This window comes from Podarcis erhardii, assembly GCF_964252035.2.
Source record: "Podarcis erhardii genome assembly, chromosome: 5".
NCBI classification, from domain to species: domain Eukaryota; kingdom Metazoa; phylum Chordata; class Lepidosauria; order Squamata; family Lacertidae; genus Podarcis; species Podarcis erhardii.
The window spans coordinates 66,947,742-66,974,406 of NC_138509.1; the positions used below are offsets into that span (position 1 = coordinate 66,947,742).

Here is a 26,665-nt window from a genome sequence, read left to right on the forward strand (position 1 = left end):
AACTGAATGTATATGGGCCTGACACCATTATCCTGTCTCGTCTCTCAACTTTCCCCATCACAGTACACAAAAGTGTTTGTGTCTGAACAACCTTTTCATGTATATTAGGCCCTGAAAGGCTCAGGTGTTCCAGGTCCTACTATGAAGCAGAAAGGGCTGTCACGCTCAATATTTTGCCTAAGACATCAAAATGCTTAAAACCAGTGCCAAGCTGTCAGCAACTAACAGTTTTCTTCAATGCATTAGTTTGATGGATGAAGGCCACAGATCACTGACTACTGCGTGCTCATCCAGTTTCAGCACCCAAAGGATAAATATTTGGCCTACTCATAAGCTTCTTCTAAAAAGCCAGTAAGAGAGCTGTTCCTATTAGACTGGATCAGGAAGTATGTGAAAGATGAAGCTGAGCAGAAACACACACAAAACAAACAGCTGGACCCTATATAGCAGAAAAGCTGTTTCAGACACATTTTGAGTTGATTGCTATGTTTGCAATGCAAGGTAAGTACATTTTTGCATGACCAGATCTGGAAGCTAATGTAAGAAAATGACCAGATCAGGTAATAAGTACATCTGCTGTCAGATGTTTACCGCTGGAGTGGGCTCTGCTGAGCAAATGTATGTTAACCATAAAGGCCTAACTCATCATATTATGAGATATGTAAGGGGTCAGTGAATGCAAACAGTTCTCCATGGTGATTTAACTTCAAACCGAATGCTGAGCAGTTGAGGGAGCAAAACTTATTTAGCCAGAATATTGAGATCTTTAAGCTAAATTTATGCCAATTAATATTTTTTTAAATCTCTTGGGGATACTTCCCAGTCTTGATTGTAGTAAAAATAAATTCATTTTGCTATGTTTTCATTTTCATACAGTTTCCTTCTACAGGGTGTTTGGCTGTACTCAACCACAGTTAACTAGGAGGGATGAGAGGAGGTCATAATGTTGATGCCATCATAGTTTCCGACCAATTTTAGATGATTTATATTACTAAAATATGCCTGTAGTATAAATGTGGCTGTCAGTTTATTTGCGTGATGGAAACATCTTAGTGACAAAGAGGAACCCCTTTCTTTATGTATTGTTTATGTATGTCATGAATTTAGGACTTTATTGTTATAGTAAACCAATGGCACATGTTACAATCATGATCTCAATGCATTTCCCCATTTATCTGGCATAGTTTTTCACTCCTCAGACTGTTGCAGCTTTGTCAGATAACTTGAAACTATTTGAAACGGGACCTGTAGCATTCCTGTATTCCCTCTTCACACTTCTATGAAGACTATATATTTACCCTTTAGCATCAATCATAAATGTTGCAAGAACTTTGCACGCTGACATTTGCATTTCAGCATTTCACACAGTTAGAAAATATGACAAGCGAAGACTTCTTGATCTGCACAGCCTTTTGTTCAGTTTTTGTTATAAAGCAGAGCCCTGGGCATTTCATACTCTGCTTGAGAGCCTCTTTTCTGAAGACTTTATTGCTAGCAACCAGTTAACTTGGGTTGATCTTCTCCCTCACCCCCACCCACATCCCTGGCTGCTGTGAGAATGTGAGGAAAGCCTGGCAGCTATTTGTCTGAGAGTTTTGGAGGGGTTTTGTTTCTTTTTCATCAGCTTCAAATGGGTGGTGTCAAATGTCTTTTCCTTATGACTCATCACAGCACATTGTTTTGCTGGTTTAGAATTTGCTTTTGTGTTTAGTTCCTAATTATTGCTGTAGCTTAAGGTCACAGAGAACTTGGCAGGGGGTTGGACTTGATGGCCCTTGTGGTCTCTTCCAACTCTATGATTCTATGATTCTAGAAGAACACTGTCTGGGCCAAGCTTTCTTTTATACAGAGTGGTGAGCAAATTCTCTGTGGCAGTTTTACTGGGAAGGAAACTTTTCAGCATTAGTGAAAGTGCTAAGACAGCGCAGCTGAGGGAGCCCCTGGGATGGAAACTTTCTTCTCACACCTAAAGTGCAAAGAGAGTTACTTTAGGACAAGAGGAAACAATCCTGCAGGACGAGTATTTTGTACAACAAACTGAATGCTTGAAAAATTGACAAGCAACTTTTTAGGCACCTTCTGTGAGACGCCTAAACCTTGTACACACTAGCAGAGAAAGCTTTTTGTGGCAAGGACATCTTTCTAAACTTAAGAATATGCTGTAATCAATATCAGCAGCAGCTGGCAGGAGTGCTTACCTGACCAGCTGCCAGTGTTATTGGGAGGGTGAGGTGGTGGCAGGTTCGTGCTGCGCAAATGCACTGGCAGAGCCAACATGGCACCTCTGCTGGTGCATCTGCAGTCACCCACCACTGCCTCACGCATCCTCCTCTTCCTCCCAGTAAGCAGATGCTGGTAATGGAAGGTCAGATAAGCACCACGACCCTGGTCAGCATTACTCAGCTCAGCAACTGGTCTATGGCTGTCATAAAACATAAGAATAACACTAGTCCAGCATCCTGTTGTGTGTTTAGACCTTTAAACCTCCCCCTTAAATAAATTCAGACAAGACTCAAATTTTGGTTTGGTTTTTGGCAGAATTTAGGCCACAACTTTATTGATTACAGCAAGTGACTGGTTGCATCGGCTCTGGTTCGACTAGCTCCCTGCCATACAGGTAGCGCTGACCCAGGGTTCCAGCATAGGTCAGTCAAGGGTGAACACCTGGATAAACGGAAAACCGGGAACAAGCTATCTCTGCCACCCAAATGCTCCCCTGGACTTAGGCACGGGCACAACCCCCTCAGAGGGGTTGATCAAACCATCGAGTACCTGGATTCCTTTAACAGAATACTCTTCACGTAGGGATGGCGAGAGTGTTCTTCCATCCCTATCACATGAACCAGAGCCTATCCGCAATCTTACAACTTCTGACGATTTGTATGTGGCAGGCGAAACCCAAATGGCAACAGCCAATCAGCCAAGTGGGAAAATTCCTGCCATGCACCTGTCCCAACGACAGACGACACACAATGGCATAGCGAGGTCAAGCGTGCAAGCCCTAAATATAGGGAGAGGTGGGCCAGTGTTCCGATGCACGCACCGAAAGAGGAAGCTCTGGGTCACATGCCTAGGTATATATAGGTACCTTGATCCATTTAGCCTGCGTCCCATTGGCCTGACTGAACCCAGCATCAAGGGACCTACCAATCGGGTGTTGTGGCTATCCAAACGTACCCACCCACAACACAGGGTTAGGTTGCCAGGTCTCACCACAACATGTGCCCTCTTTAAGAGAGGACCTGATTTTTCACAACGGCTAAACAAATGCTTGCAGGAAACCCACAAGAAGAATTCAAGCACTAGAGCACTCTTCTCTCCTCCTATGGTTCCCAGCTACTGTTTTTCATAAGCATTACTGCCTCTGACTGTGGAGGCAGAGGATCACCATTGTGGCCAGTAGCAGTCGTTGATAGCCTTCTCCCCCATGAATTTGTCCAATTCTCCTTTAAAGCCATTCAAGCTGGTGGCCATCACTGCCTCCTGTGGGAGAAAGCTTTTACCATGTACCGCATGAAGACTCTTCCAACACTTAGCTTCATTGGCCCTGGAAGGCCTTAATAAAGCCATTCGCATTCCTACAGTCTGTCAGTCAGCTTAACCCAGCCTTGTCAGAAGCGTTTCTCCGAAGAAGACTCTTTCTTCTCCCTGGTTAATAGGTACAGCGGTGGAGCTCGGTGTCTCAAATTTCAGCAGCGCACTGTGGAACACCAAAATTTGCAGCCCTCACCTCTCATGCTCCATTCTAAATCATAGTTGTGGTGTCCCCTGTGGTATCCCCAAGGCTCTGCACCCAGCACTCCCCTAAATCTGCCTCTGATGAGGAAAATGTGTTGGATTTGAACATCTGATAATTTCTACCTGCAGCTTTTTCATACAGTTCCAGTAAGTGACGAAAAGAAGAAATGAACACTGCCTTCTTCCCAAGACATTGTTGAGTGCCATGCTTTACCTGCAGAGCTGTCGTGCTGAATCATTGTCATCGCTGTCATTCCCATGGTAACTGACACTCATGTCCCGCCTCAGGAAGGTGGCCTTTTATGTCTGTGCAGGAACTGGCAAGAGCCGAAGCAGAACGCAAAGGAGGACCTGTGTGAGTGCCTGGAGGCGGTTGGAGGATGGATGGCGGCTAATGGATTGAGGTTGAATCCTGACAAGACAGAAGTACTGTTTTTGGGGGACAGGGGGCGGGCTGGTGTGGAGGACTCCCTGGTCCTGAATGGGGTAACTGTGCCCCTGAAGGACCAGGTGCGCAGCCTGGGAGTCATTTTGGACTCACAGCTGTCCATGGAGGCGCAGGTCAATTCTGTATCCAGGGCAGCTGTCTACCAACTCCACCTGGTACGCAGGCTGAGACCCTACCTGCCCGCGGACTGTCTCGCCAGAGTGGTGCATGCTCTAGTTATCTCCCGCTTGGACTACTGCAATGCGCTCTACGTGGGGCTACCTTTGAAGGTGACTCGGAAACTACAACTAATCCAGAATGCGGCAGCTAGACTGGTGACTGGGGGCAGCCGCCGAGACCACATAACACCGGTCTTGAAAGACCTACATTGGCTCCCAGTACGTTTCCGAGCACAATTCAAAGTGCTGGTGTTGACCTTTAAAGCCCTAAACGGCCTCGGCCCAGTATACCTGAAGGAGCGTCTCCACCCCCATCGTTCTGCCCGGACGCTGAGGTCCAGCGCCGAGGGCCTTCTGGCGGTTCCCTCATTACGAGAAGCAAAGCTACAGGGAACCAGGCAGAGGGCCTTCTCGGTAGTGGCACCCGCCTTGTGGAACGCCCTCCAATCAGATGTCAAAGCGATAAATAACTACCTGACATTCAGAAGACATCTTAAGGCAGCCCTGTTCAGGGAAGTTTTTAATCTGTGATATTTTAGTGTATCTCTGGTTTTTATGGAAGCCGCCCAGAGTGGCTGGGGAAACCCAGCCAGATGGGCGGGATACAAATAATAAATTATTATTATTATTATTATATTACCTCAGACGCCATTGCACACATTGGGCTTCTTTCCAGGCGCTCCTGTTGGAGGTGTTTCTGTACCTTTGCAGGGTGGAGATGGAGGGAGAGTTCCCTGTTCATTTTTATCCCAGAGAAAGCCAGTAACAACAGCACTAGTCTTCCCCCTTTCTTTGCCAGCAGCATTCAAGCCAAGCCGAACATGACATTAACAAAGCACTATTGTATTTAAGATGCATAATTATGTTTTAAAATGAAAAAAAAAAAAAAGCCGACTTCATTTGAAGCTGCTATTTGCATTGGGAGAAAATTCCCAATGGTGCCTGCTGAGATAATTACCAGCCCTTCACCCTCAACATCTGCTTTCTGCATTTTTTTAAAAAAAATACAAAAATAAGTTTCACAACTCTTCTAGTTGGGCCATTAGGCTCTGTCCTGGGGCAGAATTTCTGTTGGGACAGCACACCCTTAATAAAAAATGCCACAAACACCACTGGGGGTGGAAAGCAATGGAAATAAACTTGCCTACTCCCAAGGAGTCTTAAACTGCAATCCCATCTCAATTTACCATTGAGCAAGCCCCATGGAACTTAATGGGTTTTACTCCTAGGCAAACATGTAGACTATTATTATTTTCCACAACTGAGCTCTGCTTTCAGCTTGAATAAGTGTGAGCTAAGGGATTGGCTTTTCTGGATAGAATCCAAGATGGACTTGCAACTAAATAGAAACACCAATTTTCCCCCTTGGTATGCACTGTTGAGAACAGAGCATTTTGGAGCTACTTATCTGTCCAAACTCTCACCAGCTTCCTTAAGAAATGCCTCTATTGAGCTGTGTTTCCATGGGATGCCCACTGCAGTCTTGGACAGCCACTTCAACAGGGTCCAGAATGCAGGTTGTGGTCAACCTCAAGTGGAAGAAATCAATCATTATCTGTTAGCCTGCCCCATATAGAGACCCGAGAGATCACTTTCTGAAACCTTTGTTCACAAATGCAAGTAGGTTCAGCCCGACAGAAACAGTCCAGTTTCTTTTGAGTGACAATAATAGCTTCATAACACAGAGAGTGGTGCTCTGTGCACTGGCTGCAAAAACCAAACAAAAACCAGGAAAAAGGATAAAATCACTATAAATTGTTGTGGTGATTCAGAGGTTTAATTTGAAATCAAGCTGGGTTTGAGTTTGTTGGTATCTCTGGTATCTCTCTTACATCAGAGATGTTGGCTCATGTTATGGATGTGTGATCTGTATTGCTTTATTGGTACTCTTGCTGCATGGCTAGAACAAGAATCTTATATTGTATTGATTACATGGCAATTTTTTTCAGATCGTCTCAGTTTAAGACCCAAATAGTTAAGGACTGCATGTGTTGCTGTACACACCTTTCTTATATTTTATGGATTGGCAGCATATACCATAAATGCTTTTAAAAAGATAGAAAGAAAATCTATCCATCTGGCCATCTCTCTACAGACCATTACTACTAACATCTTCCACTTTGAATAGATCCATGCAGAGACGTGTACTGTTTGGCAGGCAGGCACTTTGCTGGGTGCTGTGACCTTTTCAGATTGCTATTGCTGGTCCAGTTCTCAGGTAAGAACAAGGGACATTGAACACCAAAGAAATGGGTTTTATGCTTTCATACTCAGCAACTTCTTTCTGCACCAGCTAGACATAGTTAGTGGGGAGATGACATTTTGACTTGGTTTCAGTTCTATGATTCTATGAGTCCACATAGATGGAACATCATGTTGTATCTACGCCAAAGGATGAATATGGAAAATATGTGTTTTATGAACACCAGGTAAAATGCAGGGTAGGTGACTGATTCCTAAGACCCACTATAATCAGTGAGACTTAATCATACAATACTTCCATTGGCTAGGCTTGCCAACCTTTCTCAGTTTCAAATGTCTGGGCTGGAATCATATAAAGCGACATGCAGTCAGGAGAAAGACCTTTTGGATTACTTAAGAACATAAGAAAAGCCTTGCTGGATCAAGCCAAGATCCCATCTAATCCTTCACAGTGGCCGATCAGATGCCCATGGGAAGCAGATCCTGAGTCCAATTGTATTGCTGTTTGTGCCACTGGTGAGGAATAAGATTCTGGTTTAAAAAGTATCTTGTGGGAACTGCTGCAACAAAGTAGGAAGTGGAAGCATCAGCTAGGCATGTGGTTACAAGGACACGGTGTGCGCAGTGTGTATTGTGAAAGGTGATTGATCAAAAGGATGGATGGCTCATTCTATTCACTACATCATCTGGAGCTGTGATTGGGACCAGAATTTATGGAGAATTTTTATCTCTGAAGGGGCGGGGCCCCAGCTCTGCAGTCAGCACTCTCTCCATATCAGTTTAACAACACTTCTGCAAAAGCTGGACCCAAGTCTATAGTTTAGTTAACATACTACTACTACTACTACTACTACTACTACTACTAAAATAGGGACGCGGGTGGTGCTGTGGGTTAAACCACAGAGCTTAGGACTTGCCGATCAGAAGGTCGGCGGTTCGAATCCCTGTGATGGGGTGAACTCCCGTTGCTCGGTCCCTGCTCCTGCCAACCTAGCAGTTCAAAAGCACATCAAAGAGCAAGTAGATAAATAGGTTCTGCTCCGGTGCGACCCCAGAGTCGGCCACGACCGGACCTAATGGTCAGGGGTCCCTTTACCTTTTCTACTACTACTAATAATAATAGTAATAATAATGATTTCTTCCATCTGTCTGTCTGGTCATTTTAACTGTATCTAGTTTTGAAATTGTTTTGTGGGTCTTTGGACTGAAATAAAGTATTGAATTGAAAAATTGAATTGAATAATAATAATAGTAACAGCACTGAGAAGAAAATAATTTATTCATTATTTCAACATGACAATAATTCAGTCACTGACCAGTTATGAGAGAACCTTGAAACAACGAACCATTTGAAACACGTCAAAGTACCTAATCCCAAAAGAAGGAATGAAAATGTCAGCTGGGATTTTCACAGCTTGGGTGCCCAGAGTTTGACATTAAAGGCAAAAATGGCAGTTAGATATCTAGCAATCATTGATTTTCAGCTGAATGGATATGTTTTTGTTAGGGATGGATGACCCTGTCAATTTTTGCTTCTCTCAGTTTCTCATATGTCCAATCTTAAATTCAGTTGGCCACATTTCTCTCATCAGTTTGCAAATTATTTTTAACAGCCCTCATGAAAATTCACCAGCATCTTAGTTTGCATTTCTCCTGACATACACAGTTTCGTGTATGATTTTTCTCTGATAGAATGCATTTTGCCATGTTATTTTTATTAATACATACATTTAAACACAAACTCTTTCCCCCTCATGTACATATTTTGTACACATTTTTAGGTTGGAAAACAGCATCAGAAACTTTGAAGAAGTATGATTTTCAAAGGAACACTGTGTTTTGGTTTATGTATTGTTTCAGGAAGTGTGAATTAGGTAGGATGAGATTCTCTTCCATCTAAGTTTTAGTTCTGTGCTTGCTCTTAGATGGTTTATTTCCCCAATTCCAGTATTAAAAATGATAAAAAGTAATAAACAGTTTTTAAAGTCGGTGGAACTAGCACACTACCTAAAGTATTTAAGGTAGCAAATGGCTATCCATGGCAGTAACTTGTGTCTTTCACATTGATTTTAGTGTGGAAATCAACAAAACACTTGTAATATTGTTGGGGTTCTTTTTGTAAGAATTGAATGAAATTTGCTGGCACATTAACCCCTTCTTTGGCAATAAAACCTGTGAAATTTCTGACAAATTGGTGTAGGGACTTTCATGTTAGGCACCTTCAAAATATGAGGTGTTTTAGTTGTGTGTGAGGATTTTTTATCTCCTGAAAGGAATACCAACAAACACAACCCATTTTTTTGGGAAGGGGGCAATTGTCATGTAAGGGGAACTTTCAAAACCATGTGATAATAGACCAAGGGGTTTTTTTGTTCTGTTTTTAAAGAAAAACAAAATCCCACTCAGCACGTCGAACCACCATGGATGCCTAACTCTGGACTCATTTAATGTGTGCTAAATGTCAGTGGTGGTTGATGCGGTGTGGCAAATTGGCTCCATTGGGGCATATGTACAGCCCTGGTTTTCTGCCACTCTGCCTCAGCTCATCCAGGTAAGTTGTATCAATGCTGATGATAGGAGGGCATAGGTGCCGACTCCATGGGGCCTGAGGGGGCCCGAGCCCCCTCAAAAATTCGTTTGGGGGGGGCTCTGCCCCCCCAATAATTTAAGAAAATTATTAGTTATATTATGCTTTGTAAAATCACAAAATTATGTTGGTATTTTTTATTTTTCTTGTTTGACGATAGTTACCTTTTAAAATACATTCAGTAATGAGTTAAAACAAAGCCACTCCCGATCTAGAGAGGGGGTGGGGTTGCGGGCTCTCGACCCATCAACAATCTCGCGGGGCTGGCGTCAGCCCCACGAGAAGCGGGGATTCCCCCTAGCTCATTAATATTCACCGCCCACGGCGGCAGCCAATCGGCTGCCGCAAAGGGCGAGCCCTCACAGGTTCACTTAAGGTCGGGACAGCCCGGGGCTCGCCCCTTTTGTTTCCCCAACAGCAGCGGTTTGGAGGTCTTGGGCCCCCCCAATATTTTTTATAAGTCGGCGCCCCTGTAGGAGGGTGACTCCATGGCTCTGCCACGGTTCCTGCTGTTGCTGCTGAGGGTATATTTTGTTCAAGGCTCCTAAATCGCTTCAAGGCTTACACACTTATTTTCAAAAACTAGATTTCCCCCCACTCACCGGATGCATTTGAAAATGCATCCAATGCCTGGGTGAGTGGCCGACTTCTGAATTTTATACATGTTAACTCCAAAATAAATCCTGCCAACTTCAGTGGGACTTACTCCCTAGTAAGTGTGTTTAGAACAGCAACCTCATTTCTGAAGGCAATTCTGCAGGTCTGATATGCCTTCATCCTCTGTGAAGTAAAAAAAAAAAATCTCAGCTGACAGGTTTTTTTAAAAAATAAAATAAAAACTTGAGGCTATGAATATAATTTGAAACAATAGCTTCTTGTCAAAAACAAGAAATACAATACCATTCTGTAACATCTTAAGCAGCCTAGAGAAATACACTTGAAGCTGAAATATATTCACATATGGGGTGGGGGGAATCACAGGAAATACAGACATTCTAGAAATGTAAAATCATGAATATTATCTTCAATGGTTATTTAGAAATAGATTTCCAACACTGATGAATCTAATTATTTAAAAAGTTCAGTCAAAAGAACACAAAGAGGAAAGGGAGAGGGAGTCCTTAAAAGGACAAAATAGCCTTTTGAAACACAAGCAGAACCAACCATATGATATCAGTAAGCGCAACGATGCATGGCTACCTCAAATAGCTCAGTCGGTAGAGCATGAGATGTTTTATTCCAGGGTGATGGATATGAGCCCCACATTGGACAAAAGATTCCTGCATTGCAGGTGGTTGAACTGTTTTCCGACTACAGTTCCCATCATCCCTGACCACTGGTCTTGCTAGCTAGGGATGATGGGAGTTGTAGTCCAAAAACAGCTGGAGACCCAAGGCTGGGAAACACTGGACTAGATGACCCTCGTTGTGTCTTCCAACTCTTCTATAATTCTATATGACATTCCATGTGAGATTTTTAAACAGCGCCTTGGAAATCTGCAAATCTGATTTTCCAGAGTTCTACACCGGGAGGGGGGTGGAAACCTACCCAATCTCATCTGCAGAAGTCCAGATCTCAACAGGGGAAGAGCTGTGGGATAAAGTGGGTGATATGACAGAAGGAGAAGGGACAATGAGGAATTGCATGGGGAGAGGGGGAAGAATGCCTGAATAGGGCCATAGGTAAAGGTAAATGGACCCCTGACCATTAGGTCCAGTCGTGGCCGACTCTGGGGTTGCGGCGCTCATCTCGCTTTATTGGCCGAGGGAGCCGGCATGCAGCTTCCAGGTCATGTGGCCAGCATGAGTAAGCCGCTTCTGGCCAACCAGAGCAGCACACGGAAGCGCCATTTACCTTCCCGCCAGAGCAGTACCTATTTATCTACTTGCACTTTGACGTGCTTTTGAACTGCTAGGTTGGCAGGAGCAGGGACCAAGCAACGGGAGCTCACCCCGTCGCAGGGATTCGAACCGCCGACCTTCTGATCAGCAAGTCCTAGACCCTGTGGTTTAACCCACAGCGCCACCCGTGTCCCGAATAGGGCCATACAAGGCCCATTATTAGTTTCAGACTATGGGAGGGATCCGAGGAACTTGTTCCCCTTAGTACAGAGATTTACGCTCGTGCAATGGAACCTTTCCCACTCTCCTTTCCCTGCCCTCCCCAAATCTGTTTGGGGGGTTTGGAGAACCCAACACATATTTATGTGGCACATGGGGGCAGGAGGGGGAATTTGGTTGCACAAGAGTAAATATTTGCGCTAAGGGAACAAGAGACTCAGTGCTACTTTGGATACAAGCCTGTCCCATCATCCTTTGACAACGGACTCCACAGATTGTGAGCAACTGCATCTTTGTTCTCTGACAGCCTTTCTCACAACCTTTCTGTTTGGCTTTTATTATACCTAGACTCAATGTTATAAAGTTATGCTCCTCATAATCTAGTGCTTATGGGACTGAGGTTTGTCCCTTTCAACTCTAAAATTATTCATTCTGGGGGAGAAAGAATTGATGGACCTGAAACCCACAAGGCAGGTTTCATCCAGATGCATTCTATTGTTAAATAGACTAAGGCTTCTCCCACAGACTGTCATTGTTAGACTATTTTCCTTTAAATGAGGAGAAAATGTCAAGAGACTTCTGGAAGGGAACATCTTCCTTTCCCCTCATTGCTGAAAAGATGATGTCATCAAACTGTTGGTGAAGAAACTGCTGGTGTAGCAGGGGCAGATGAAGAAGCACTCAGTTGAGCTCTGACTTAATCTCAGTGTTTTTGCTCTTGCCCTAGACTATCTTATGGGAGAATACTGGATCATGGACTAAGTGCTGGAATGGTTTAATCCTGTACCTTCACCTATAAGGTATAAAATCCCCGTAAGACTCCAGTGACCTCCTTCAAAAGAAAATCAAACCTGAGTAAGCGCTGTATCCCAAAACCTTGAACCCTTGGATTTTTCAAGTACACATAACAATATAGTTATCGTATATACGAATCCATTGTGAGGAATAGGATGGTGATGTTGCCAATTCAATGCATGATTGTTTTCATGTGGGATTTTGGATTTTTTACAACAAATAAAATGTCTGCTATAAATAAATAAATAAATGATAGTTTCTATGATTATTTAATTTCTTTAGCCTAAAGAGTGTTCGGGATACACTATCAATAAATAACTGATTCAGAGAACCAAATTATTATTTCATTCTAAAGAACATTCTTCTTTTATTCTAATGTAACCATTAATTTGCCATTACCTTAAGAAACCAATTACAACCCTTACGTACATTACCTCATGATGAATCTTGAAAGAGATAGTGAAATCTATTTGTGTCTAATTCCACTTTCTGTCTTCTGGAGATATCCAATATTCCCCAGTCAAGTGATAGCCATGTGTTCTGCTTTTATTTCAGTTGAATTACAACCAATTGTCCATTGCTGATTGAAGTCATTTGACATTCATAAACCCGAGAATGTAAATTATTAGGAAAGTTTCCGTTGTTTGTAAGGACACATCAGTTTTGACCATTGTTGGTTATGCTTTCAAATGTGCAAACTGAACCATTTTAGTATAATTTTTAGTGTAAGGATTTTCATTTGGTACACATGAAGAATTTGATAGTTGTATCTACATATATACACTGAGGTCTGGGGAAATGTAAAAAATGAAAATGAAATGAAATGTACTGTTCTTTCCTAGGGAAAATAAACGTTTTTATGAAACCATTCTTGTTTAATGTTTCTTTAAGCTGACTCTGTAATTCTCCTTTCTTAATTGGAGTTGTTCAAATTTCCTAACCTACTTTCTTATCAGAATTATAGGGTTTCAGTTATTTTGCATTAGCCAGCTGAGAGAGAAAAAAGAAACTTTTAACCCAAACCCTGTATGTTGAGCTTAGATATGAACTGGTCACAAAATATCCAGCACTGTGTGCAACACTTTCAAAATTCTATTGTAGTTTTGAGGTGAAATATAATTAAAAACTGTCTGGGGGAAAATGGGAAATTATTGCGTGCTCTGGCCAATGCTGATAGTTCATGCTAGGAGGGATGATTAGTAGTTGCAATATAGTAAGTAACAAAAAGAGAAATTAACTTCTCCCCATATCCATTATGAACCTTGATTGCATGATGTGAAATTGAAACTTCCACTTATGTGGTCACAGATGACACAAGACTGTCAGTCCCTCTGCTTTAACAGTGGCCAACCATTTTGGCAAGGCCGGCAGTGCCAAAAGTCCAGTTCAGAGTAAGACATAATGGCTCTCCATGCACAATGCCTATAGGTATATCCATATGACTTAAGTTGGTTTTCCCTGTAACCTGCTTAGCTAGAAAGTGGGCAGCATTCTTGAGCAGAAAGTGGGACTGAACGATGCCAGAGGCAAAGCCAGAAGGTCTCCTGTGCTGTGCGTACGTGCACATTATTATTATTTTTTATTAGATTTATATACCACCCTTCAACATAAGACCTTGGGGCAGTTCACATGCTTATGTTGTAGATTGACCACCAATGCTGTGTTTTGAGCATGGTTAAAATCTAGAGCATTTTCTCCTCTAGAAGAAAGAGTTTACCATACTATTTTCTGCATTCGGACTATCCAAACACAGAATTAATACTTCAGTACCTCGAAGATCGAGTATTACCTTTCTGAGGGACACATAACATGCTGTCTGTGCCCCGGAGACAGACACCAATTTATGTTCATTAGGCACTCCCCAAGTCCTGCTCCTCTTCAGTTCTACCTGCTTCTCAGTCTGAAAGGGCAAAGAGTTTGCTTCCACTCAAGCAGTGTAATGAGCTACAAGCAACACTGTTTGTTTTGCCTTGGGGCCATTGAGGGCTGTGGGTTCCGGATTCTGGAGGCTGACAGTTGCTTCTGGGTGTTCTGAGGACGGCTGTCCGGCTGAAGCAGCGACAAACGTGAAGTTATTGTCCTGTCTTGGGACAGTGCAGCACATTCGAGTAGACCTCAAGGAGCCTTTGTTGCTGGAAAGGCCTGATTTCCTGTCACATTTCAGGAGAGAGCAAAAGCACCTGTAAAACTGAAACACAAAGACAGGCGTTAAATAGAAATCTGCTGTGTGGTTGATTTGTTCTGCCATTGCACCGAGAGCGATGTGGTCCTCCTCTTCGATGTTCAATAGAGAAATGATATTCCGAGCTACTGTAATGGGCAGGAATTATAAAATGAAATAAATTAACAGATGCATTTAGAGTTCAATTTAGCAGCCAAATATTATTTCAGTGAAATTTGACTGCATTTGTAGTAATGCAGAGGGACCGAGTTAAATATTGTCTCTAGTTATTAGGGGTTGGAGCTAAGACTCCATGCTTTAGCTTGTCCTTAATTGTAGTTACTTTCTTTTTCCTATGCAGTTGCGGGTTAGCCTGTTATTTAATAAACAGCCTCTTGTTATGAGCCTACAGAGTCCCTCCCCCCCCCCCCCAAAAAAGAATCTCTTCAAATTTCCATAAATAAAAAAATAAACAGGCAGCTTTCTTGATGTAAGCCCTTGAAGGTGGGCATTTCAAAACTGAACTTACAGTCAATACTGTGCATGCTTCCTTGGAAGTAAGTCCCATGGAATTCAGTGGGATTTGCTCCCTAGTAAGTGTGTTTGGGATTATTGCTTTAGATTATGTGCTAACAAAAACCTATCGGCTGGGATCCAAAGAACTGCTCAGAGCAGGAGCAAAGAGTGGAGTGTTTGTTCGATTTCTCTTTGTACAGTTCACCACAGCTCCGTATTTATTTATTCAAATTTTGAATTTTACCCCACCTTTCTGTTTAAAATGTTTGAGGCATTTTAAAACAATTAAACTTGACAGCAAATAAAAGGGATAAAACAGCAAATAAACCTGCTCAGACTGAAAAGGCAGGGAAATGAAAATTTTAACAGAGCAACAGGCACATGCTGAAAAGGGAAAAGTGTGCTCACACAGTGATGAAAAGCCGAGAGAGAGAGAGAGAGAGAGAGAGAGAGAGAGAGAGAGAGAGAGAGACCTATGTTTTATAATATGAATAGGGACCTCTAGGTGTTGCTTGATTACATTTTCCATCATGCTTGTCCTTTGCCTTATGCTGCCTGGGGCTAATGAGAGCTAGAGTCCCACAACCTCTGGAGGGTCCTAAAATTCCCAATCCCTACTTTATTTTCTTACATCTCTTTATTCCAGTTCGGCTTCTGAAAAATATTTCCATCTTATCGAACAACAGTCCTGCCTTGACTCCCTTTGCTGAGCCCTTAACATTAGTTACAATCATATGCTCTGTCTTATTTCCTAATTAGTATAAATGCATGTACTGCAAGGAGATGTAATCTCACGGGGCATATTGATGCATCTGAATTATTTGAAGGCATTAAAGAAGCCACTGGGTGAATTCCACGTGGAGCTACTTCAAGGTCACCACCATATTTTAAAGGAAGTCCTACTGCTCATTTTACAAATTTGGGCTAAAAGAGGTCATGGCTCAATTTTTAGTCTTCAGGAAAGTGCATTAAACTTGGAATTAGAAGACAAAACCAAGTGCACACTAATGATTTTAAGCTACATTGTCATCAGTTACATCTGGTCCTCCTAAATTACCACTACCAATGATTACAAGGTCAGGTAAAGTCAGAGACTGTAGCAACAAACCAGAAAACCGATTGAGCAACTCAAAAAATAGAATACAGGAAAGTAAGTGCATACTTCTGTATGTATGATCAAACTCAGTCTTCAACACTGAAGGCTGTGTTAGAGGAACCAGTTTCATTTTTCAGCTGCATAATGGCATGTAGGAATGTTGAATTTGCCACTAAGTGCTACTATCTACATCGCTTGGAAGTAAGTGGCAAATCTCTCATTGTTTGCAGTGGTCTCTCATGTTATTTATCTGAAGCAGTTTTACCCTGCTGTTCAGCTGACAAGGTTCCCAGAGTGGCTTACATAAGATCAATAACAAAGAAGACAGTCCCTGCCCTCGAGTTGGCAATCTAAAAGGCATGACATAAAAGGAAAAAGGGAGGATGTGGGAAGATAACAACAAGCAAATTCTTATTCTTAAAGTTACAGAGTTCTTATAATGAGCCACTTCAATGGAAACAGTTGAGGGAGGGAGGGGAGGAGCCCATGAGAGTGGGCCCTGCTGTCAATCTTTCCTTCTGCTTTAGTCTGATGGAATGGTTGCACTTAGAAAACTTATTCTGTCTGTTTTTAAGTACATGCGGTTCAATAATCAAAGACCTTGAGATAGTGAAATTCAAAGATGGGACTGATGGGGACAGGAGGACTATTCCATCAAAAGCCTTAAAATCATTGGTATTTTGTAGATCTTAGGGAAAGCTACAATAATAATAATAATAATAATAATAATAATAATAATAATAATAATAATTTATTATTTGTACCCCGTCCATCTGGCTGGGTTTCCCCAGCCACTCTGGGCGGCTTCCACAAAGACCAAAAATACACTAAGATGTCACACATTAAAAACTTCCCTGAACAGGGCTGCCTTAAAATGTCTTCTGAATGCCAGGTAGTTGTTTATTTCCTTGATATCTGATGGGAGGGCATTCCACAGGGCGGGTGCCACTACCGAGAAGGCCCTCTGCCTGGTTCCCTGTAGCTTTGCTTCTCGCAATGAGGGAACCGCCAGAAGGCCCTCGGAGCTGGACCTCAGCATCCGGGCAGAACGATGGGGATGGAGACGCTCCTTCAGGTATACAACAAGCTATGGCAAGGTGACAATGTGAAGGATGGCATATACCAGGGGTGGCCAACTCCCAAGAAACTGCAATCTACTCACAGAGTTCAAGCCCCATTTTGGGGGGTTCAGGGCAAATATGTTGAGCTTTTCTAGGGGAGCCAAAGTTGTTGAGCTTCTTTAGAGGGAGCCAGTGATCTACTGGTGATCTACCACAGACGTCCAGTGATCTACCAGTGGATCATGATCTATGTGTTGGACGTGCCTAGCATATACTAACTGTGAGGGCCTTGGGTTGATCCAGGGTGCAGATGTCTGTAGGTTTAAGAAAGTGTGTGAATGGATATTTGTGAGTCTGTAAGGAAAGGGTAGCAACCCATTGGCTTCCTGTCACATATAATCTGTTTGCACAAGAAATACAATGCTGTATCTAATAGCAGTAAGCTTTCATAAACATCTAGGGTTGTGAATACCTAAGGCTGTGTGAATTTGTGATGTTACACTTGTATCACCAGAATATTCTTGCAAGAAATGAAACAAAAAACCCTCTGGCATTTCAGTCATGCTAAACTAATTTCTAGTCCTCTTAATGAGATACAAAAGATGAATCCAGACATCAGAAGACTAGTCCTACAGCCTTCTATTGACAGTAATCACAAGGTGTTGATACTGTATGGCCAAAACAATACATAATTTTAAATGCACCCTTCTTCCCCTTCTGCAATAAAAGCAGGAATTCCGAAACTTGTCATGGTCCTCCCTACTCAGCCAGTCACAGATTTGGAGTAAGGGAAGACACTATAGTAGTTGTTGATACAGTTCTCCCAAAACAATCTGGATAAGCAACTTTGTAAGTCCTGATAAACCAAAAGCCACAGAGGAGTGGGGAGAGGGGACATTGCTAGATATCTGAGGCTATTCAAAGCTCTTTGAGATGCTAGGAGGTTCACCTAAGGTGGTCACTTATGCACTGCCAAAAAGGAGAGAATGCACCCAAAAAGAGTACATAAGAGGTTACAGATTTGCAGAAAATATGCACTTGTTGATTTAGATGCACAGATGCAAATTTTAAAATAATTGCTAAAATTATTTAGAAATAAAATACATCATCTTACCACAGTGGGGGACTTTAGGATAAGGAGACCTGTGTGTGCCTGCTGTCCAGGTGTCAGCTTCTAAGCCCCTGCTCTGTATTCTTAAGGTTCCTTACCTTTAAACTGACTTGAACTGGACTCTCCTCTGTAGAATAGAACATATGAACTTCCTAGGTTCACTATGAAAAATGTTGAGCACTGAATGAGATGGAGGCTCCAAGTAAGAGCACAGTTGAAGAGGCACTCCTCAACTAGGAAAAATAGAGCTGAGACTTAAGATTCAGAACCTCCACCAGAACATAATGCCTGAATTTAGGATTAGCAACTGTTGGAGCAAGATGTAGGGCTGAGAGCATTGCAGACTGTGTCCAAACTGCTTCTCTGTATTGCTACCTACCTGGTTCTTTAATACCCCTCACCTACCCAGTACATCATCTGATTTGTTGCTGTTTACAAATGATTCGGTATACAAACTCCACAAAACCGGAAGTAGTGTTCCGGTTAGCGAATTTCACCTCGGTTTACGAACGGAAGCCAAACGCTGGAAGGGCACTGGCGGCGGGAGGCCTCAAAGTGTGCCTTGGTTTAAGAAAGGCTTTGGTTTAAGAATGCACTTCTGGAATGGATTAAGTTCATAAACTGAGGTATCACTGTATATGTTCAACATCTCACAGGCCCTCTGTGGCTGGGCAGGATAAACATCTGGCCATTGGGTCAAATTGTTCTTAGTTTGCTATTTTCATTTGTTCACGGCAGAGCAGGCAGAGGAGCTAAGAAATTTAGATACAATGAAAAGTTGAATTGGATGTTACAGGATGACCACATCCCCCCAAATGTAAGCTGTATATCAAGTTTCAGTGCCCCAGACATAAAGCATATGACTTTTCCTGTGGTCTGTTTTTATTTTTTGCACAGTTAAGACATCCAGTGTTAGTATTTAAAAAAGACCTTACACAGACAGCTACATGCCTGCAGGATATTCCTTAGCTGCCCTGAAGCCTTTTGCTTCTTTCTCCATAGATGAATGAATGTTTACATCACATTTCCTGGAAATATGTCATACTAGAAGCTTTTCCACCCAGCAAGTAATTACTATAGAACAGAGCATTACCTGTAAGAGGAATGTAGGCTCCCTGGGAAACCATTGCAATATAATTTGGGTTTTCTTGCTAAATGAGCTTTTGCTCCACAGCTCAAGCAGAGGATTATGGATCCTTTATACTGCTGACTAGTGCCATGCTTGGCTAAATACGAGTATTGATTTTTGGGTGTTTCAGTGAGCTCCAAGCTGGAGAATGGGTGATTTATAGGAATTAGATCCTATAAGAAAGTGATGTCCACTCTGGATGTTTTGGAACACTGTTACTGTTAATTTTTTTTTTTTTTTTTTTGGTAAAATTTACGTTGCAACATGGTGAAACTGTAAACTGTTTTTCCATGACTGCTTTTCACGGAGCAAAAGAGTGTGAAGAAAACAGGCAAGGTTGCCTGCACAGAGCTCCCTTTCGAAGGAAAAAGGAAACAGTTAAAAAAATACTCCAGTTCATCTGTTTGGTGGAAAGGTAACAGCAGCGACGGGCTGAATCTGGTCCCTGCTCTCCCATCTGAACAGTCTGAAATTCCCGAGATTGTTAGCTGCTGTATCAGAGAGAGGAACCTCTGTGCACACAGCTTCTAGCATAATAAAGACTAGAAAGCCAAGTGGAATTGTGCCTGCAGAAGTCTGCAACATACCAAATGCAGTCAAAGCACACTGGGAAAACTTTTTTCTTCTAAGCAGACTTCACCATGACATAGGATATGCTGTAACAGTCCACTCAGAAGTAAATCCTATTGACTTCAAAGATATGTTCTCCAGTGTACGTGCATATAAGATGATTGCAGCCTAATAGGTATGTCTTGTTAAAAGGTGGTCCTATTTAGTTCAAAGACAGTATCCCCACAGGCTTATCTGCTCAGAAGTAAATCACATTTTGTTCAAAGACACTTCCTCCCAGGTAAAGTGTAGAACTGTAGACTGAATATAAATCTACTGTATATTTTGGAAAGTGGTCCATCTGTTTGTTCACTATGCATTCAAATGTCTCTTGAGATAGTGGCTGGGGAAACCCAGCCGAATGGGTGGGGTAGGTATAAATTATTATTATTATTATTATTATTATTATTATTATTATTATTACTTGGCGCAAGGGTTCCAGAGGCAGAGAAGCCAGTTTTTGTCTACATTTGGATACCGGATGCCATTTTGAATCAAGATAGTGGACCAACATTTTCCAAATTGCCCCTATTTGGATGCCTCTGAAGATATTGTTGCCCAAACTGGCATGATGTTACCTGAGATTTAGGAGCAGGGTTTGGTCTGTATTTGGATACTGATGGATGCCATTTTGAAGCAAAATGGTGTGGTGAAACATTCCAAACTGTGCCAATTTGGACGCCCCTGGAAATACTACCATTCCAGTTTGGCGTGACAGTGCTTGGGCTCAAGGAGTGTTTTTTTGTCTATGTTTTGACACCATTGGACACCATTTTGAAGCAAGATAGTGGATGCAACCATTCCAAACTGCTGATTTGGACACCTTTGAAGATAACAGTGCCCAATTCCCCACAATGGTTTGAGATGGGCTTTGGTCTATGTTTGGATTTCTTTACTACAAGTATGCAAGCTTTCACAATTTCCCATTTGAAATTAAGTGAAGCCCATAAAAAATAATATCAGCACCAAATTTCCCAACACCGTTTTTGGTTTGGGTGTTGTAGTTTCATGACCTAGATAGGATTTTTTGGAGGGTGGCAGAACTTATTCCATCACACCTTTCAAAAGTGGAAATGACATTTTGCAACCTTCATGGGTACTTTTGCAGTATCAAAAAATCATAAGCAGTTCTGATATAGAAAAGCAATTTTCTGCTTCCCCTCTATATAATAGGATGAACTGTAATGGTGAGGTTTTGTGAAACAATGACAGGGAACATCAGTTCAGCAGCAGAAAACCAGGTATCTGGGGAAGGTTTTGCAACCCGTTTTTAGCTCGAAAAACCAGGCCCAACTCCTCCATTACTCGTGATTAGGGCAAACCTTGGTCTACACAAATAGACGTGCCCCTTCACATGTAGCTCAAGTATTGGAATTCAAACCCTGGGAATCATTGATGTAGATCAGCATAAAGATCCTGGTGGCTATGAGCCAATAGATCTCTGGATAACCAAGGGCCACTTTTCCTTTTCACATGCTTTTTTATTTATTTCACTTCCCACAAAACATCCCAAGGTTTTTTTTAACAATAAAAACATCAGCAAGAAAAATACAAGATAAAAAGTGGGATTTAAAAGAATTTTCCCTTTAAAGGCCTTTTGGAAGGGGAGGGCCTTCAATCAGTGCTCATGCTTGTCTGATAGATGAGAATTCCAAATAGGAGAAATAGGAGATGTCACCACAATCTGGATTTTTATGTAAGGATGACTGGGCTAGTTAAGGTGGTAGATCACTGGAGTCTTATACCCCCATCTGCCCAAACAAATAAAATAAAAGGAGAAATAAAGGTATGAGATATGGGGGTGATGCTCAAGTCAACCACCCCCCAGACCACTCCCTTAAAATGCCCCTTGCTCAAATCATTTGGACTAACATTCATTGAAAAATCCACCTATTTCTCACCCACTTCCTTCAAGTGGATTCTGTGTTCCAGGTGTTGCTCTTAACTTGGAGGACTTGCTCATTGTTTGAAAGCTAAGCAGTACCATGAGGATAAAACAGTCAGATCCGCCCTGTGGATGTACTCCATTGTCTATAGACAATAGATCCCACAAGGCAATGCACAAAAATGAACAGCTTCTGCATTCTCTTTCAGAAGGCAATTGTTGGCTTTTGTAGATACTCATTAATTCTCGCCTGTGCTGTCCTTTGGCAGCATTCCTTACCGCTCTCATGAATGCACTCTGACATGCAAATCAAGTATTCATTGTTGCTAATTGTGCCACTGATGTGACTCTAGCTTTTATTTCTTGGCTCTGGTGTGAAAGGGTTGTTTTAGATCATATCCTATCTGATGAGTCATCATAATGGGAGACCAGCTCTTCTGAAATGGTCTACCTTTCAGTAGCAACCTGCCCTCACATGAAGAGACAAAGCTCTTATATGATTTGGTATTGGTCCCCAAGCCCCATTATTTCAAGAAATCCCCAACAGCTATTTACAATGATATAGTCATTCCAGTAAAGCAAAATAAGAGATAGCATCACATGCAAAACCAAGCAATTGGAAACAGTTTAGAAATCAGAACTTTACAGAATTGGGAGAGCAGAAAACAGTGATTAATGCCTAGACAATTACAAAGTAGGTTCCAACAGAACAGCCCAAGATAGGAAGCTGCCTAACACCAAGTTGGACCATTGCTTCACCTAGCTTAGTATTGTCTGCATAAACTGCCAGTAGGTCTACAGCAGGGGTCAGCAACCTTTTTCAGCAGAGGGCCGCTCCACTGTCCCTCAGACCTTGTGGGGTGCAGAACTATATTTTGGAGAGAGAAAAATGAATGAATTCCTATGCCCCACAAATAACCCAGAGATGCGTTTTAAATAAAAGGACACATTCTACTCATGTAAAAACACACTGATTCCCGGACCATTCGCGGGCCAGATTTAGAAGGCGATTGGGCCGGATCCAGCCCCTGGGCCTTAGTTTGCCTACCCACGGTCTACAGGATGTGGAGCTGTTAGGGTTAAACCTGGATCCTTCTGTATTCAAAGATGTTCTCCCTTTGAACTATGGTCCTTCCCCACACCTGGGAAGATGGTAGCTTTATAATTGTATGGCTTAGGGGTCAATTTTGGTGACTGCTTACCTTCATGCCAGCCTTGGTTCAGAACCACCAGTTATGTCTGTGCAACCATAAAAAGGTAAGGTAAAGGGACCCCTGACCATTAGGTCCAGTCATGGCCGACTCTGGGGTTGCGGCACTCATCTCACTTTATTGGCCGAGGGAGCCAGCATACAGCTTCCAGGTCTGAGGGCCAGCATGACTAAGCCACTTCTGGTGAACTAGAGCAGCACACGGAAACGGCGTTTGCCTTCCCGCCGGAGTGCAACCTATTTATCTACTTGCACTTTGAGGTGCTTTCGAACTGCTAGGTTGGCAGGAGCAGGGACCGAACAACCGGAGCTCACCCTGTTGTGGGGATTCGAACCGCCGACCTTCTGATCGGCAAGTCCTAGGCTCTGTGGTTTAACCCACAGCGCCACCCACATCCCATATGACTACTAATAGCAGCCTTTCAGAATGGGGTTGCAACTCAGATTGCTAGCTACAGTTGCCACACAAGCTTTGGTAGAATCAGCAGGTAGAACTCTCTTCATTTAAGAGCAGAATATGTGGAAATAAAGCACACTTACAGTGTCCTTAGCTAAAGTAAGTTTATGGAAATGGCCAGTTCTTATGTGCGGATGTTTGTTAATTTAAGAAATATTTTCAATTATTTAAAAGGTGAGTTATCACTGTAAATCCTTTGAATTATGCAGTGTATTGGGGATTTGCATGTTCAGTGAAGCATCTTCTCTGTGTGTCATGTACTTCATGCCTAAAGCATTCGCCCACCTTAATTTAAATATTGCCTCTAAAGACATCAACCTATTATGGAGCATTCCCCCCACCCTCACAAACCCTCAAAGCTAAATCATGCCCTCGATTCTTCATCAAGGACATCTTCAGAACAAAGAGCACTTGATACCTTCCTTGTTCTCTAAATTTCTTTAGCAAAATTCCATGTCAAGGACACTAGTGGGCAGTATGAACTTTTGAAATAAAATAAAGATTTAAAGTCTTTTTTTTATCCCGCCTTTCAGCAGAAAACTTCCAAGACAGCAAAAAACGAAATTGAAATATAGTAAAACAATAAGGCATACCAATACAATAAGTAAATAGTAATGGCAGAATTTTGAACTCCCCGGAAGCACCACACATAGAATTGTAATGTTTGAGGGTAACCTCTTGTAGTCCAACTCCCTGCAATGCAGGAATCTCAGCTAGATCATACATGACAGATGGCCATCTAATCCCGGCTTAAAAACCTCCAAGGAAGGAGAGTCCACCACCTCTCATAGGAGTCTGTTACAAAAATTGAACCATGGACAGCACCTGCCTTTATGACAGGAATTGAGGAGCTTTTACAGCCCTTGGATTACTTTCTCTTCTGAGGAAGCTTTCGAGGGCCACATGCCAGAGGCAAAAGTGGGTGAAACAAACCATGTAAAATTTATCTTTGCACACTAGGCTGGTTTCTACTCTCAGTCTCTCTCTCTTTCTCCTCTCCGTCCTCCTCCATCCAGAGAAGCAGGAGGCATTATCAGAGTTTGGGGACTCATCCTCACACTCAGGGTGTGACCAGTGAATAGCAGCTGCCTGAAAACAGTGGGGTGAATGTGTGATCTCTCTCTCTCTCTTCCCATGTCTCCCTGCCACAGTCTGTTACACACACACATACAGAGATAGAGAAAGAGAGAGAAGAGAGAGATTATTATTTTTTAGGAACAAGATCATGCAGATACTCCCAAACACCCTATAATTATCATGACATTTCCCCCAAAAAAAATAAATAAATGAAGCTTTGTCTCATTTGAGATTTAAGTTTCCCTCTCAAGACTCAAGCCAAAAACTACATCTTTTGCTGTGTTACCAAATAGCATGTCTATTTGTTTTAATTCACCTCCCTCGCCAAGAATAACCTGTAGCTCAAAAGATATTTTCTAAAGGAAACTTGTCAAGTGAAACTTGTGAGACATAACTTTAAAAAAAATAAAAATTGAAAATGCCTTTGTTCAAAAGGAAGTTTATTTGGGGGGTTGGGGAGGGTGGCTAAGCTGTCTTAGCAGGTATCAGCAAGATATTTCACAAGCAATTATCTGATTCATAGGCCTCTTATTCCAAGCTGTAAAATGAAGAGCCCAGGCCTTTGAAGATAAAAGGCCTAAGAACTGGAGTGCCCACTCTCTCCTTGTTGCTTTGGCAGGCAAAGCTTACTGTTGTGGCATGTTGTCTTTCAATTACACTGAAAGTATTTCTGCTCCAAACAAATCAGTTGCTGAAATTGAAGCACCTCTGTGCTCTGTTGAGAGACAATAGAGAAAAATGTTGGTCGGTGGAGAAACCAACAACATTTGGGGTCTGATTTTATGTACTTTAAGATTGCCTCTGCCAGTTGCAGATGGTGCTCAAGCAGACTAGTGGCAAAGCTTTATGAGGATGCAGCAAGTCAGATAGTGGTTGCTTAGATGAATATGGTATTAACCAATCTGATACAGTTTGGTGATATAGCACTACATATTTTTTTTAATAAATAAATGAAAAGCCTAAAAATAAACTGGAGGAAGGAAGCTGAATCATTTATTTCCTGTGAAGAAAACAACGCACCCAACAATTAAGAAAAACAGAACTTAATGAGAGAAAACTCAATGGAACTGGACAAAAGGTGTGTGGTTAGTTCACAGTGGTGACAAATATCCAAATACTTCGTAGCCAGTTAGCATTATTTTCAGTGCTCAGGCAAAGTTAGCTCAACACAACTACTGATGGCAAGCAGTAACTCTTTTGGGCTGTGCCTGACCCAAGTGGTTGAAAAAAATGAAGTAAATTGCATTGGACTTGTTTGAAAACCTACAGCAGGCAGAGACCCAGGGGCAATCTGTTTTTGTTTGAGCCTTTGCATCTTTATATGGATGCTAAGTCCCACTTATTTAACTGCTAGAGGGGCATCTGTGTTACTCTCCTGCCCTAAATACTGTAAATCAGTGGTTCCTAATTTGCTTATTACTGCAGACCCCCCGTTTTTCAAAAGCCAAACTATGGACTCCCTACTTTGGAAAATTTTCATATCAGTAGTTTTTGTTACGTGAATGCTGCCACGGACCCCCTGGGTGGGTTATGCGGATCTGGGGCCCTCAAACCACCAACTGGGAACCATGGTTGTAAACAAACAAACAAGTCTATGTTTATCTTGGTGGGGGAACCCTGTAGGCACCAAAGAAGGCCTCTTCAGGCACACATGCCCCCACAGCCATCATATTGGTGACTCCCTGTTTATGCAATGAGAAATTTGTCATTTCAACAACATTCCCTGTGATTTTTCTAACAATGAAACATTATCCATCTCACACGTGATATAAAACAAAGCAAACGCTGGATTTCAGAAAATGTTGGTGAAACCGCGATATTTTAAACACATTTTATTACTGAGAAGGTAGCTCAACGTGTACATGTTTTCTGTATATGTTTGCAAATAGTTACAAATCACTTCTGAAGAAATTAATTGTTGTAACAGTCTCTTGCTTACCTTAGACCTCCCTCCTGGAGTTCTCTGTGATGCTGCTGGCTTCGTCTTTCAAAGCAGTCAGTCTTCTGTAGTGGGAATGTTACCTTGAATCTGCACAGCATTTTTAGTCTTCAACTCGCCTCAACTCACAGTTTCCATATAACGGGCTGGGAGGAATTGAAGACTGAAAATGACATACAGGGCAATCAAACGCCACTTTTTCTGAGAGGCAAGAGTCCTGAGATTGATGTCTGCTGTGTATGATTACCTGAAATTTTCATGGGAAGAAACCATGATAAAGACCATAGGGGAGAGATTTGTTTGTACAGAGAAAATATTTTAGAAAGCTCCTTCCTGGTTCTGTTGGAATTTGCAGTTTATTTTGATGGCTTTTACATATCCTTTCTTTTTGTTTAAGAAAGTAAATGCTTTCACACAGTGGCAAAC

The 26,665-nt window shown here is 42.1% G+C and overlaps 1 protein-coding gene across 1 annotated transcript in view; it reads right to left on the reverse strand.

The window, feature by feature from the left end:
* Positions 1–12,037: 12,037 nt before the first annotated feature.
* Positions 12,038–26,665, reverse strand: part of LOC309341784 (vertebrate ancient opsin-like) — a 105,275-nt gene continuing 90,647 nt past the window's right edge. The window contains exon 4 of the mRNA XM_081861619.1: positions 12,038–14,176. Within this exon, the coding sequence (XP_081717745.1) occupies positions 13,916–14,176 (261 nt within the window). The 3' untranslated portion in view covers positions 12,038–13,915. The remainder of the gene's footprint in view (positions 14,177–26,665) is intronic.